Source organism: Dipodomys spectabilis, unplaced genomic scaffold, assembly GCF_019054845.1.
Source record: "Dipodomys spectabilis isolate Male_0828 unplaced genomic scaffold, ASM1905484v1 ptg000289l, whole genome shotgun sequence".
In the NCBI taxonomy this organism is placed as follows: domain Eukaryota; kingdom Metazoa; phylum Chordata; class Mammalia; order Rodentia; family Heteromyidae; genus Dipodomys; species Dipodomys spectabilis.
Genome location: NW_024870966.1, coordinates 3,424,201 through 3,438,963, shown reverse-complemented (window position 1 = coordinate 3,438,963; position 14,763 = coordinate 3,424,201). Strand labels below are relative to the sequence as shown.

The following is a 14,763-nucleotide window of genomic DNA, read 5'->3' as shown; positions in this document are numbered from 1 at the left end:
GTTTTTCTCTACTTTAAAATCGATTTACAGAAGGCAGGTGTACTTTACCAGATCTGCTGACGGCTGGATCATTGATCTTTAAGGAAATGATCATCTTCTTCACAGGGGGTACTTCTTTGGTCTTCCCAGATGCTGGATCTGTTGAAGAAAAGCAGATGGCGGCCTCAGTATGCCTGATCCTCCCCTCCCCTGCTCCGGATCTTGACTTGCACCACACCATACTTGGCGTGTTGCTTAGTGGATGCATGCTGAAGGTAACTGCGCAGAAACAGGGAGTCACAGAACTTGCAAAAATACTATGGCCAGTGCTGGTGTTTCCCTTTACCCAGCGTCCCTCACTGTCAACTGAAATGAATTCATTCCTCCCTCCCTTCCTCTCCCTTTCCCTCCCTCCCTGCCTGCCACACCTTTCTCATCATGGGAGGCCGGGAGCAGTGGGCGGGCAGAGTGGGCCTCCACTGTTGGTTTCTGAGCTGAGTGAGCAGCAAAGCTAGGGTTGGATCAAGTGGGTGATGGGGACCATCTGATGAGAGACGGGGGTGTCCAGCCAGTACCTCTTGACATGTCCTCTCCAAACTGGGGAACCCTGTCCCTGAGGAAGGGCAGGGCAGCCTCTCCCCCCCCCCCGCCCCCCTGGCTGGCCCCATTCACTGCAGTGCTCTCTGATGTGGCTTCCCAGAACGCCCTTGGCACCATCACTCCAGCCGCTCCAACCTCTTCCCACTGCTCCGCTCATCATCTCCCAGACCTGCCTCCTCTGGGCAGATTCCCGGGATTCTGCAGGACTTCCTGCTGCCCCTCTCCCTCAGGGGGGCTTCCTCACATGCCCCTTTCCTGACCCCACATGAAGAGCAGCACCTCCACCCCTGCTACCTAAGACCAGCCTCGCCATAGCCTGCTAGGCCAGTTCCACCACAGGTGTGCCTAGGAGTGCTTTGTATTGGCCAGGCACACTGATGGTGTACTCTACCCTCCAGGGTCCACCACAGTCTTACACACGAATAGGTTCTATTACCAGTGAGCTCAAGGTTCGAAGTAATGGAAAAGAATATAAATTGGGAACCAAGAGCATTCAAGAAAATGATCCAACAAAGAGGCCCTCTTCCTCAGGGCCCCTTCACTGTCCTCCAGTGCTACATTCTGTTTATTGTCTCATTCGGCCAGTATTTTTTGACAACCTACTAAGTCTCTGGCTCTGGATCATGTTCCTTTGGGGCCTCTACCTGCAAGACCCTGGCAGTCACTCATCTCCTTAGGAAGGAAGTACCGGAGATCATGCCCCCAGGTGCCAGGTGCACAGTAGGCACACAGGAGGTAGTGGCTAATGCTCTTATTGGTCAAGTTTTATCAGATGGATGATCACGCTCATCTTGGCGCCCAGTGTGGGGCAGAACACAGAAGGCAACGATCATCATCACGTAGGGCTTGCTGGTCTGCCCAGCCCAGATGACAAATTCTGAGCACAAGGTCCGGCACAAGCTAAACACTTGAAAGAAGGGAGAAATGGTATCAGCAAGGCCACAGTGAGTGCAAGGCAGAAGTTCAGCCTTTCCTCCGGGTTAAGTGAGGCCCAGCATAAGAAAGGAAGCATTTGATCGTATACATAGGAGGTCCTCCAAGACCAAGCTTGTGAGTTTGTGTGTAGTATGACTGATTCCCTTTGGATTTCAGTCCTGAGAATAAGTGTGTCTGCTCAGACACAAGCAGCGTTGGGTAAGGAGCAGCTGAGCCTCGTTGAGAGTCTGTGGTCTCCACTGAGCTTTTCTGGAATGTTCCTCAGTGCTGCCTGCAGGACGGCACACAGTTGTGCAATGGTTTTGAAATCGGTGCACAAACATCCTGGAGAGATACACGCTGAGCAGGAGGGACGGCGACTTCTTGTGGGAAGCCTTGGAGCCCCATTATCTCACAAGTGGTGCATGTGGAGAGAATGATGACAGTCGGGAACCCAGGAGTCTCACTACCGAATCTGCAGTGACATCTCTGGTCAGGACTTGCCACTAGCAGAGTCTTGGATCACAGTGGCCGTCCCAAGGTCTTGCAGTGACACCCTCATAGACCCTGTTAAAGACGGATGCTGCCCGTCCCTCCCTTTCTGCTCCCAGACTCTCCTGTTTTCCAGTGTTCTCTCTGTCTAGGGCATCAGAGCCTCCCACTGATGGCCTGCTGAGTGCTCCACCCTGGGCTCAGGGGAGATGCTAGAGCCCATCCCACTGGGTTAGGAAAGGCAGAAACGCCACAGGCAGCTTCCTACCGGTTTATAGGAAAGCCACAGTCTCCCACTGCCACCTCCAAGGACAGAGAGCTGAAGCAGAGGCCAGGGCCCCCAACAGATCCCAGCAGGCACCGGGGCACCACTCCCCAGGCTCAGGAAGGGGTTGGTAAGCCTGCAGAGAATTGCAGCCTCTGAACCTACACACGGGCAGCAGTTAAACCAGTAAACCCAAACCTATCTACCTGACAACAGAATGACGTAAAAAGACCTGTGGGGCATAGACAATAGAATGGAAAAGGGCTCAGGACAGGTGTTCAGGGAATGTATGGCCATGTAAAAGTTGAGCAAACCTTCCCAGGAACTACAAAGTAGAGGCACGGGGTGCTACAAAAAAAGAAATGAGAATAAAATGCAGGTAGCAAGACACCCCACGATCAATCAGAATCCCACTCATCAGAAAGCCATTCAGTTCTCACTATTTAACCAGGGTGGAGGACAGAAGATGGCAGGAGACAGAAGATAACCAGAGTCAGTGGGAGAGGGCTAAGAGGGCAGGCAGGAGCTGGTGGTCAGTCCTGTGATGAGCTCACACCACAGAACCTGGCTCAGCTCTGTCCATGCCAACCACCATTGGTCTCAAAACAGCCGGAGGCAGGCTGGGCCCTTTCAAACCTTGAGGGTGTGAGGGGTCCCAGGACCAGGGGGTCATTATTCTACACGAAATTGTACTGTGACTCTCTATAGATATACTTACATGGCACCGTGGAATCCGCGTAGTTCTTAGTCCTGTGCATCAGGGTCGTCAAGTAAAGCTTGGCCAAGGTCTCGGACTGGAAGAGCTGGGCCTGGTGCAGCTCCCACGTGTAGCCCAGGCATTCCAGAACCACATCTGAGGGGACGAAAGGACGCTGGGCAGTGGTTTGCTGGCTTCCCCACACAAGCACTTCCTCTTCGCCTCAATTCTCCTCCATTCACCGCAGCCAGGAAGCAGACGAAAGGCCAACCGACTTCCCCAGCCCCAGCGAAGTGTGGGCCTTTCAGAGCCTTGCAGGGAAGGGGATCTGCGCCTCCCGGGAGCCTAAGGACAGAGCTGGAGGGCTGCAGAGCCACATGGCTTCCTTCCAACTTGGAGACCTGAAAAAAGGCTCTACAGAGACTTTCCAGGGCCGCTCCTGGGAGACCTCTTTAGGGAGTGGGCCACACCTTGCCTTCCTCTAGTACAGGGGGTCCCAGCCTCGGCACTATTGATCCTTCTTTGTGGTGGGAACTGTCCTTGGTCACTGTCATTCCTTCGCCATATCCTGGGCCTCTACTTACTAGACTCTCAAGTTTGGATGAGTAAAGCAGCGGACTTTCATCCGGGAGTATAATGAGTACCGGAGCCTGCGCGGGGCCCTGGGTCCAGTCCTGAGCACCACAAGTATAAAAATTTAAAAACGAGAGGACCTTGCCAGGCTCCTCCGTGAGGCTCAACGTACTTACTTCTAGCTGGAGGGTCCCATTCTGACTCCCGCTCCTATCTCAGAAAAGGCTTCTGAGCTATGCAGATGTCCGATTCGTGACTGGCCCAGGTCCAGAGGGAGAAGAACAGCTGCCCCCGGGTGTGCTCTGTGCAGTCATCTCACCCAAAAGCTATCTATTGACCTCCGTGCCTTTGTCTTTATAGTAGCCATTGTCCTATGAAATGTGTGTGTGAGGCTTGGTTTCCTGTGCAATCATTTGACAGATAAGTATGGCTATTTAAATTACATGTTAGACACTGGGCAGTGGACAAGAATCACAATACACAGATTAGTGTTTGAGCTATGGACTGGCTTTGCTCCACAAGGTCTCCAGGGGCCCCAGAAGTCAGAACTATTGAAATGCTCTGATTTAAACACTGATGACAACACTCACCTGTCTCCTCCCCACTTTTGGCTGCCTTGTGGTTCTTCACTTCCTCAGAGAAGAGTTTCTGGATTTTTGAAATGCATAATCTCAAGGAAAGATACAAACGAAAAAAAAATGTGGGAGTTACTGCTGACATTTTTCTCCCACCGCATCATGCAGCCTTCTGGTATGTATGCACCTAAACATCCCTCGGCCACCATGTCACACCTCTGCTTTGGGGTTATACTGCCTGGATAAACCACAAGCAATGCCTTCAGTAGTAGCTAAAACCACAACATACAGTAAGTACCCAATAAATGCCTGCTGGAGGGGCTGGGAAGATAGATTGCTTGCTTTGCATGCATGAGGTCCTGGGTTCAATTCCTCAGCACCACATAAGCAGAAAAAGCCAGAAGTGGCTCTGTGGCTCAAGTGGTAGAACACTAGCCTTGAGCTGAAGAGCTGAGGGATAGCGCCCAAGTCCAGAGTTTAGGCACCTCAACCAACAATAACAACAACAAAATGTCTGCTGGAGAAAAGAATAGAGTGCAGTGTCTGTTTCTAGGACATTTCACCTCACCAATGATTTTGTTAGAAATCCTCAGTGTCTGTGTGTCCAAAAATGAACTTCACAATCGACCCTGAATCCTAGCCTGCGACTACACCAGATCTTGTCTCAGGACCGGCTCACTCGGTGTTTCCATAACCAATCACGTGCCTCAATCGGACAAAATACTCTTTTGGACTCGTCCATGTGCCTTTGCCTTTGCCACTATGACCTTTGACCAAGCCACCATTCCCCCTCCCAATTCATCAGCAGCCTACCAATCTCCAGCCCTCCTCTGCCTGGGTATCCACTCCTCTTAACAGGGCAGAGGTAGTCTTTCCTGTCTCCCCAGTACCTCTGGGGGACAGCTCAAACCCCTCAATACCGTGAACAGGCTTGTGCTTCTTTGTAGCCTCTGCCATCCCCATCCAGCTCCAGTGCTTTCTGACAACCTAGATGCTGCTCCTGCCTCTGCCCACCCCCCACTCCCTCTGTCCCGTGCCTCCTGCTGGCCTTTTGCCTTGGGGACCCAGAGCCAGCAGTGCCCTACCCCCCCCCCCCCCCGTGGTTACCCTGCCAGCCCCCTCTGCATCTGTGTCTCCTCCCCTGGGGCTCCGGGACCATCCTGCAGGTGATTAGTAAATGTGCATTGAATAAATGTGTGGTGATGGAGAGATAACACAGGTTTTGCACAATTGCCTGGAAAACGATACTAAATTCGAGTCACATAGTCAGTTTGGAGACCATCAGCTCAAGAAAGCCACCAGCCAGGGACGCTTGAGGACAACCTCTGAGCTGTGTATCGCTTGGGATCCCCGCCACCCCAGGAGCCCGCGCGGGCCCCAGTGCGAGGAGGGGGTTTGGACGGTAGCCTGTGCCCACAATCACACTGAGTATGTGCTGTCCTTCCCAGGGTCAGAGAGGGCTGCAAGTGACTCAGCCTCAGGAAGAAGTGGGGAGACCAGACTTGACCCAGCCAGCCTCAACCTCCCAGCGGATTGGGTAATATGTCTGACACAGCCAGGCAGGGTCACGGATGTGACCGGAGAGCACAGAGGGGGAGAGGGGGCCGGTGGCTCGTGAGTGCAGCCATCTCACAAACATCCTCCGCACCAGCGGAGCTGGAAGATGCTAGGTGACAATCTGGGTGGCCACGCTGCCTGTTTCTAGGTGTCATGGCTGCTTGTGAAGGGACCCCCCCCCCCGTCCCAAGCTCTGCAGACCTTAGGGCTGGGGTCCTTTTAGGACCTGTGGACAAGGGAATGAGATAAATGGCATCTTTTTCCTCTGGGGGACAAATGATACAGGCGCCGTGGCACGTGGTGACATTCACCCTGTGCTCTTGGATGGAGAGCTTCCTCCCCACCAAGTCCTGGCCCATGGTGGAGGAGGGAAGAAGGGTTCAAAAGAGGTCCGTCCACTGGCTGAAGGTCACACACAGAACCAGTAAGGGAGGCGCAGGGATTGCAGCCCTGTCCCTTGGGCTACTTTTAACCATCCGAATGGCCTGCACCGACAGCCGCTCCCAGGTCTGTGCCTCCCTCCTCTCCTGTGCCAGTCTCAGTGAGCTAGGCTATTCCACACATCAACTGCTTCGGATCTCAGCTCCTGCGGCCCAGCTTCTCCCCTCCGTACTCTGGACCATTTTTACCTTTGCTTTTGGGCCCAGGTGCAGTGCCTGCTTCCCTAGCCTGGCTCCGGTACTCAGGAGTGGGGCTGGCCAGTGCACTCAGGGGAAAGGAGAGATGATTGCTCGCCCAGCAAACATGGAGCAAGCCACTCTTCTGTGTACCTGCCGCCCCAGGGGCGCGGCCTGTGCTCCAGTACACTTGAGCCAGGCGGGGGAAGAGCACTGGCCAGGCCCAATGCACCAGGGGCCCAGTGCCAAGTCCCCAGACAACTGGTAATGGGGAGAAGTCAAGAGTCTAGCCTACTCCTAAGAATCCAAGCAGATTGGCAGGGAGTGAGGACCATTGATTGAGAGACATGGACATTGATGTGAGATGTCTGAATAGTTAGCTGGTAAGTTGTTGCTGTTTTCATTTGTCTCTGGAGGATAAACTGAGACTCTTGTAAGGGCCCAAGTTCCCAATGCAAAGGAAAGTCCGGGGGGGGGGGGGGGAGGGGGCGAGGATTGACAACCTCTCTGCACTTCTGTCACCATGCACAGCTAGCGTCAGGGGATTTGGTCCCTTTGTACCTTGGCCCTGCCTGAGGGACAGTCCCAGAGAGAGGGAGGGAAGGGGGGAAGGAGGGAGGGAAGGAGGTACCCTCCTGGAGGTGCCCCAGATGGCACCTCTATCCAGGAGGCATGACCTAACTCTCAGCCACCTTCCCTCCCAGAGGTGCACGCCCTGCCCCTATGGCCACTCCCCACCATGACCTTTGACTACCTGTCTGGGTACTTGTGAGCATCCTTGTCCTCCAGATCGATGTTGAGGGCCTTACACATCTGAGAGAGTGCCAGCAGGTCCCCGGAGAAAGGCTGCTTGGGGAAACGCCACCGGTTGCAGGAGCCAACAAGCCGGCGCTCCAAGCGCGGTTTGCACTGCTGGATAGTCAAAGAAAGACCGAGAAATTTCCTCACCTTACCAAGTTGTCAAATGTGTTCCTGATCTCCACAGCAGAGAGAAACGCAAGGCCCTTTTTAAGTTTCTGATTACTATCTTCCCCGGGCATCTCTCTCAAGGGAAGGATGCTGTATTCTGTGGACCAAGGATCTCAAGCTGCCGAGCACGTTGGAATTGGCCTTCTAGCCAGGAGGTGCCAGAGGCAAACATTTGGTCAGGGAGATAAAGTTGGTTCAGTTATTTTGCTTCGTTTTGGCAGTATTGGGATTTACCCATAGGGCCTTGTGCTTGCCAGGCAGGTGCTCTACCATTTCAGCCATGCCTCTGGCCCTGATTTTTGTTTTGCTGGTTATTTTGGAGTCTAGGACATTTTTTTCGTCTCAGGTATCCTCAAACATCCTCCGGATCGCAGTCTCTTGAGAAGCTAGGATTATAGGCAGGAGCCATCAGCACCCAGATCAAGGATTTTTCCTTAAGTACTTATCTGGATATCTAAAGAGATATTACAGAGCAGGGATTTGGGGCAGAAACTAATTTTTTTAGTAAAGCTAAAACTCACTATTTTGTTTATTACACAGTGTAGAATTCAGTGGCACTTAGTATGCTTACAGTGTTTGGTGTGTGCTCACCGCTCCCTGCATCCACTAAGGGCAGGTTCCCCCTCCCCTACTCACCAGCCCAGGAAACGCCACAGAGCTGCCTATTCTGGATATTGAAAATAAGTGGAAATAAGTGGAATCGCATAACATGCAGCCTTTCCTGTCCAGTGTCTTCCAGTTAGCGTACTGTTTCACAGTTCACATGTGTGTTGGCACTGCTTTGCTTTTGCGTGTGGAATCATATTGGCCTTACTGTATTTGGCTTGCCCATCCAAGGTAGAAAGGTATCCTTTCTACTTTCTAGCTATAGTAGAGACGGTGGTAGTGATGTGATGATGACAGGGGCGATGGTGGAGGCAATGGGGATGCTGGTGGAGGGGATGGTAATGATGGTGATGGTGATGAGGGTGGAGGTAACGGTGGTGATGGTGATGGTGAAGACGGAGATGATGACAGCGATGTGGTGATTCCATCTTACTTTCCGAGTTGCTAAGAGGCTAATGTTAGTTAAATACGCCTCAGGACCGTTCCTAATGGAGAGTGGCTGGTGGGAAAGCGGGGTGTGGGATTAGGTGTGGGAGCGCTGACAGGTGGGGTGCTGTCCTCTGGATTCTGCTCGGCAGTGAGTGCACGGCGCTCCTCCCAGCACTGAGTGCACGGTGCTCCTCCCAGCACAGCGGGAGAGTGGAGGACCAGAGCCGCAGTGGCTCGGCCTAGCCCCTGGGGGAAACGACAGCAACTGGTGCTGCTCCTACCCCCTGCCGCCTCGTGGCGCGCAGATGTACTCACGGGATTCAGCATCGTCACAAATGAGAGTGGAGATGACACAGTGAGGGGAAGAAAAAAGATGAGCAACTAGAAGACAAAAGAACAAACACTGAGACACCGAGTTCCCAAAGCGTCTCTTCAAGACTATAAAGGAGACTCGCCTAAAAAAATTCTGTAATGACGAGTAATAACGAGTAAGCCTCAAGTATGGATTATTTATCACATCAAGAGGATATCTGGTTTTTTAAAGGCAAATGAGTGAACAGACAATTTTCTGTATTGTACTGGTGACGTGGCTAAGTTAAAGCAACCGGGAGGGGCGTATAGCTTCATGCCCGCTCACAAAATGAAGACCAAAGGAGAGCTGCAAAGACACAGGCTGTATCATTGTACCGGGGACGAGAAAATGATGTTTTCTGTTACTGGGGTTGGGTAGGTACTGGAGTTTGATTATTAGGCTCGTACTCCACCATTCGAGCCACATCTCTTAGCTTTTCTTGCTGGTTATTTTGGAGAAAGAGTCTTGCAGACTTTTTTACCCAGACTAGTGTTGACCCATGATCCTCCAGATCTCAGCCTCCTTAGGTGTCAGAATTACAAGCATGAACCAATGGCTCCCAGGAAGAGGTGATATTTTTGAGTAGGCCCAACAACAGGGATAGCCAGAAATATATAACTCATACACACATTATTAAGGTAGTATATATATATATATATATGTGTGTGTGTGTGTGCATGTGTACATATATAATAAATACATATATACATATATGTTAACTGTAATTGTATCTGTATCTAAATATACATAAACCTATATTTGTATATCACTGTTGTAATTTCTATAAAATAGATTCTTCAAAGTGGGATTGTTATGTCAAAGATACATATGTTGAATTCAACTAGATATTGCCTCCCCAAAAGTTGCAGTAATTTATATTCCCAGCACCAATTTTTAATGCTTTTTCCTACATCAATTCAAGTAGAAAGCTTTATCATACCTTGGGGGAGAGTTGGATTTGTTTGCTTTGTTAATCTAATGAGTAACACATAGTTTCAGATCCTTATTTTTAAATTGGAACCTCTGTGGCCATCAATAAAACTGAGCCTTCTTGTACATGGTTTTTGGCTTTTTGCTTTCCAGCAAACCACTTAAGCATGGACTTTTCCCACAAAATTTGCAAAAGCGTTTCTGAGGAGTTTTCCATACATGGTCTTGGGGCAAGTGAGCTTTTATCTGTTACTGTGTGCCTCAAAAGTTCTTCCAGGTATAAATGTTTTTAACTTTGCTTTTACCCTACAGATTATTTCATTGGGTATGGAAAATATGTCAATTGTATATTTCTGTTGATTTCTAATTTTAACAAAAGTTGTGCATCAAATCAACATGGGCTGGGGCAGGCACACAGGCTCTGGGCTTGATCCCAACCAATGTGTACAGATGTGCACCTGTGTGCGCACAGGGAGATTTTCCCACCAGGGAACACACAGCTGCTTCTCTGACCCCTCCCTCATACCACCCAAGAACAAGTATGGCCTTCAATTCTCCAGCTTTAAAGCTCAGGCCAGGCATCCTGCTGGTATGAGCCTCAACATGGCCTAGAGGAAACCGAGGCAGTAAGACAGCACTCAGTGCTACACAGCACACAAAGGACACACCCTGCTGAACCCTCTGTGCCTGGAGAACTCCCTTCGGTTTAAAGAAGGCTCTGAGCTATCCCAGCTCCCGTGTTCTTTGACTCCATACCTAAAAGTCCTCCCAGCTGACCATTAGGCATCTCAATGTCCCGGAAGTGTATCTGTTCCTTTGACCTCCCATCAGCCAACATCCCCTCTGCGGGGTTTTTATTTTTCATTTGCTTTGATTGGTTTTTTTTTTGGCCCTGCGGAGCTTTGCACTGATAGCCAATCACTTACTTGGCTTGCTTGTTCAGCTAGTGCACTACTATTTGAGCTATACCTCTGATCCAGCTTTTTGCTGGCTATTTTAGAGGAGTCTCATGGGCCAAGACAAATATGTAGATATATGTCTATTTAGATAGAGGTTGAGTTAACATACACATATAAAAGCTGCCTTAAAATTGTTTGTGTGAGGTACATTTTTCTGTCATTTATGAGCAGAAAATACAGGCAACAACTTAAATTCACTAGCTGCAGAAGATTCTTGGCTATCTCTGGGCTCTGGCTTTGAACTGTCATCCTCCGTTTCTTAGTGTCCTCCTCTCTGGGTTAGAAGAGCCAGTTCCTAAGTTCTCCTGAGTGGACAGAAGCTTCTTGCAATGTCCCTTCACTCCGGGACCCCTTCCTGTCCAGCCAGTACCCAGAAAATCCCAGAAGATCCTTAAGCAGGAACATACTCTAACGTGGATGAAATACACCAGGGCACTTACAGTTCTGAAGCCCCTTTGCCCTCCACGTGGAGTTCACAGCGGACGTGTGTGGAAGAAAGGCGTGCTCATTACACTGCTCTCCATACTGTCTCCTGTAATCTGGAGGCTAGTCACCTTTGAGCCTGAATTCTGGGAGCTCTCTTGACATTTGGGGCTCACCCTATTCTTTTTATGGGCCAGTGAGCTTTGATGGGGGGCTTGCCTTCAGTTTCTGGGGTCATTGTGGGCACCATGGCAATAACAGGGAATGTTCCCAGCACTTCTGGTTCCAGATTCTGGTGTCAACACAGCCTGGGGCTTGAGCAGAGACTCCAGCTCTTCCTGAGGGGGGTCCAGGCTCTTACCTGGGGCCTTCACTCAGGGGCCCTGCTGGGTCTCTGCCACATCCTCAGTGACTTGGTCTGCAAAGCTTCTGCCTCAATTGAGTAGAGGAGGAGATGGAGCCGCCTCAGTCATGTCCCTCCTCCCCATGGTCCATCAGAGCCCAGGGCTAAAAATAAACTTCCTCAACTTACTTTTATCACCTGAATGATAACAGCATTTTGTAAGTGTTCTGCCCACATTCTTGCCCAAGACAAAGCCAAAGACAACAAATACACATAAATGGAAGGCGTTCCAGCATATGCCCGGAGTATGCAGTGACCAGGTCCTCAGCCTACCCGAGGACTGCTCTCCGTCTCACCTGGCTTAGGAGTAGTGATGATGAGCTGGCATCTCTTGGATCCCTGGGCCTCACTGGAAACAAAAGAGCGGCCTTCCCCTCGCACCTGCCACGCCTCCAGCTAGACATAAAGGGGCTAGAGGTTGAAAGCTTTTTTCTTTTTTTGGTCAGTCGTGGGGCTTGAACTCTGGGCCTGGGCGCTGTCCCTCAGCTCTTTAGCTCAAGGCTAGCACTCTACCAGTTGAGCCACAGCACCACTTCTGACTTTTTTCTGCTTATGTGGTGCTGAGGAATTGAACCCAGGGCCTCATGCATGCAAGGCAAGCACTCTACCACTGAGCCACCTTCCCAGCCCCGATTGAAAGCTTTTAAAGGGAAATCAGGAATCTTTCCAAGTGGGAAATTAAGTGCACAAGCCCAGAGAAGCCCCTCTCTCCCACCCCCATCCCCCACCCTGCTCCAACATATACCCAGCTAGAAAGGTTGGTGAAGTCCACAGGATCACTAGCCTTGGATGACTGGTGAAGGGTCTTTCCCTGTGACAAGCCAGTCCCCAAAGACCGGAGGAGGTGGTCGTTTATTCAAATGAACAAATACAAGAGACTAAGTAAGCCCATGGAGAAACAGGGGAACACAGCTCAGCCAAAAGAACAAATGAACCTCCAAAAGGAATTTAAAATAATTTTCAATGTGCACACACATAGACAAAATTAGAAAGAGGCTGAGCACAACCAAAAGTATCAGTGAAGATAGAAACTATGAGAAAACAGCCAAGAAGAAATTCTGGTTCTTCTGAAGACTACAATCACGGAATGGGAATTCTCACTAGAGGGGTTCATTAGCATATGTGATCAAGTAAAAGCAAGCCAATTGGAGGACAGGTCGTGGGGAATTAACGAGTCCAAGTTAAAAAGAATGAAAAGTGAAGGAACCCACGGACGCAGGGGTCCCTTCAAGCAGATCAACACACACATTGTGGGAGCTTCAGAAGGAGAAGAGAAATGTGTGGCGGAAATAATACCTGGGGGGGAAAAAACCTAAGTGCAAGGAAGGAATGATATCCAAATTCAGAAAGCAGAGTGGCGGCTGTAAGGCTCCTAGAACAGGAGCAAAGGGAGGTTGTGGGTCAGTAGGCACAGGGTTTCAGTTTCGTTACATGAGAAAGTTCTAGAAAGCAGTGGCAGAATGATTTGCATGTAGTTAATTTTCTACTGTGCACTTGAGCATGGTTAAGATGGTAATTTTTATCATGTGTTTTTATTGTAACAACAGAATGACTGTAAGAAGAAACAGAAATTCTAATGACAAACGTTTTCATTTTGATTTCAGAGAGAAGAGGCAGAAGGGAGGAAGAAAAAGAGGGAGAGAGGGAAGGAAGGGAGGGGGAAAGGAAGGAAGGAAAGGAGGGAGAGAGAAGGAAAAGGGGGAGGAGGAAGGAAAGAAGGAACAAGAAGCAAAGGAAGGGAAGGGAAGGCAAGGGAAGAGAGGTGAAAGGAAGGGAAGGGAAGGCAAGGGAAGAGAGGAGAAAGGAAGGGAAGGGATCTTAGCGTCTTATCAGAGCCCAGAGTAGTGAAGGAACAATTCTCACCGACTGTCACCCCTTCATGTCACACGGAACACCGGCCGTCTCTCTCCTGGAGTCAGCAATCTGGGTTAAGAATTGTCATCTGTGTGGGTGCAGGGTTGCCCCTTGGTTTAATCTCTGGTCTCTCAGATCTCACACCCAAGGGGCTGAGCCTTAAGCTTAAGTGAAAACTTCCCCCATAACCAACAGCATCCAGCTTCCTCTTTCTTCCATCATCTGTCTTCAAAGGGCCACTTTAGGACTGCAGTAAGCTCACCTTGAGTGGGGAGTCCCAGGTGCAGAGCTGAAAAGGAAAACGAGCAAAATCTCAACGGAATTGGCAAAATGGGGGCTCCTAAGGTGCTGATCTCACCACCGCTGGGGGCTCTGGCGGGTTCCCGGTGCTTCTTGTTCTTGCTTTCCTCACCGATTCAGCAGAAGGATATAAACAGTTGCTGGCCACCATCCTGTGGACAAGCACCTGGATGATGAAGAGGGTGGAGGCCATGTGGGTCCTGAAGGCCAGCAGCCCCATGCTAAGCAGAAACATGGGCATGACCCAGAGAGGGTAAGCAACCTACTCCAGTCACACAGACGGAAGGTGGCAGAGCTGAGATCGGAGCCTGGGGCTCCCATGGGGGGTGGACTTTCCTTGATTATTATTCCCTCCACGTCACCCTCTGAAGAGTGAGGAAGGAAGAGAGCCGCTGTCCTCTTCGCTCCTAACTCCACTTGTGGGGAATTTTTCTGGCTCATCCCCCCACGATTTCAAGGGAGAAGCCCGAGAATAGCCTAACACAACTCTTCGCAGCTGCAGTAAGGCGGGCCAGCAGAAGATGGAACCACCTAGAAACAGAGCCTCTTCCTGCCACGTTACAGTAGGGACAGGCTGAGACACCGGGGACCAGATGACGTGGCTCACAGGGACCGAGCACTGAGGGCAAGGAGAGGCTGGGCACCTCAGAGTGGGCTCTGCTGGGGAGAGGGACACCGAGGCCCTTCCAGGACATAGCGCTGAAGGAGAGGACAGGGCATGGAGCTACATAGGGGTACAACCTTTGTGGAAAGTTAGTTGGCTTTGGGTTCCCAAACTTAAAAGAAAAAGAAGTACATATCCTCAAAGATGTCACCTGAGCTTCTGGGAGAAAAAAATGTATCCTATCCTTGGAGAAGAGAAACAAGGCAGCTCCTGAAACCCAAGAACTTGCCTGGTGCTCACGCCTGAGCCTTGGCCATAGAAAATGTCACAGGACACCAGCATCAGACCAGCCACCAGGGCCAGTGGATCAAGACCAAACACAGACCACCTTGCAATCATGTGGAACAGACAGAACATCAACATGATCCAAGCTACACCCCTCAGCCCTGGCTGCTTCACCATGGCAGCTTCTCCTCGCTCTAGCCTCTACTTCTGCAGATTCGCTGGGAGACCTGATGTAAAATGTCCTTGGTGCCCCATGCCTCACAACAGCCAATGTGGGAGTAAGTTCTGCTTCCTAATCCTTTCCCCAGAATCACCCTTTCCAAGTCCAAATCCTACAGAGCAACTTCCTAAGATGTCTTGTGGCTCCCCCTGGCGGGTA

At 50.6% G+C, this 14,763-nt stretch overlaps 1 protein-coding gene across 1 annotated transcript in view; it reads right to left on the bottom strand.

The window, feature by feature from the left end:
* Nucleotides 1–13,715, bottom strand: part of Btbd16 (BTB domain containing 16) — a 48,424-nt gene extending 34,709 nt beyond the window's left edge. Inside the window, exons 1-9 of the mRNA XM_042701350.1 lie at nt 13,608–13,715; nt 13,458–13,484; nt 11,615–11,737; nt 8,141–8,344; nt 7,025–7,182; nt 4,103–4,191; nt 2,970–3,104; nt 1,419–1,433; nt 49–132 (exon numbers count right to left, since the gene is read on the bottom strand). Coding sequence (XP_042557284.1) covers nt 49–132; nt 1,419–1,433; nt 2,970–3,104; nt 4,103–4,191; nt 7,025–7,182; nt 8,141–8,344; nt 11,615–11,737; nt 13,458–13,484; nt 13,608–13,715 — 943 coding nt within the window. The remainder of the gene's footprint in view (nt 1–48; nt 133–1,418; nt 1,434–2,969; nt 3,105–4,102; nt 4,192–7,024; nt 7,183–8,140; nt 8,345–11,614; nt 11,738–13,457; nt 13,485–13,607) is intronic.
* Nucleotides 13,716–14,763: the final 1,048 nt, after the last annotated feature.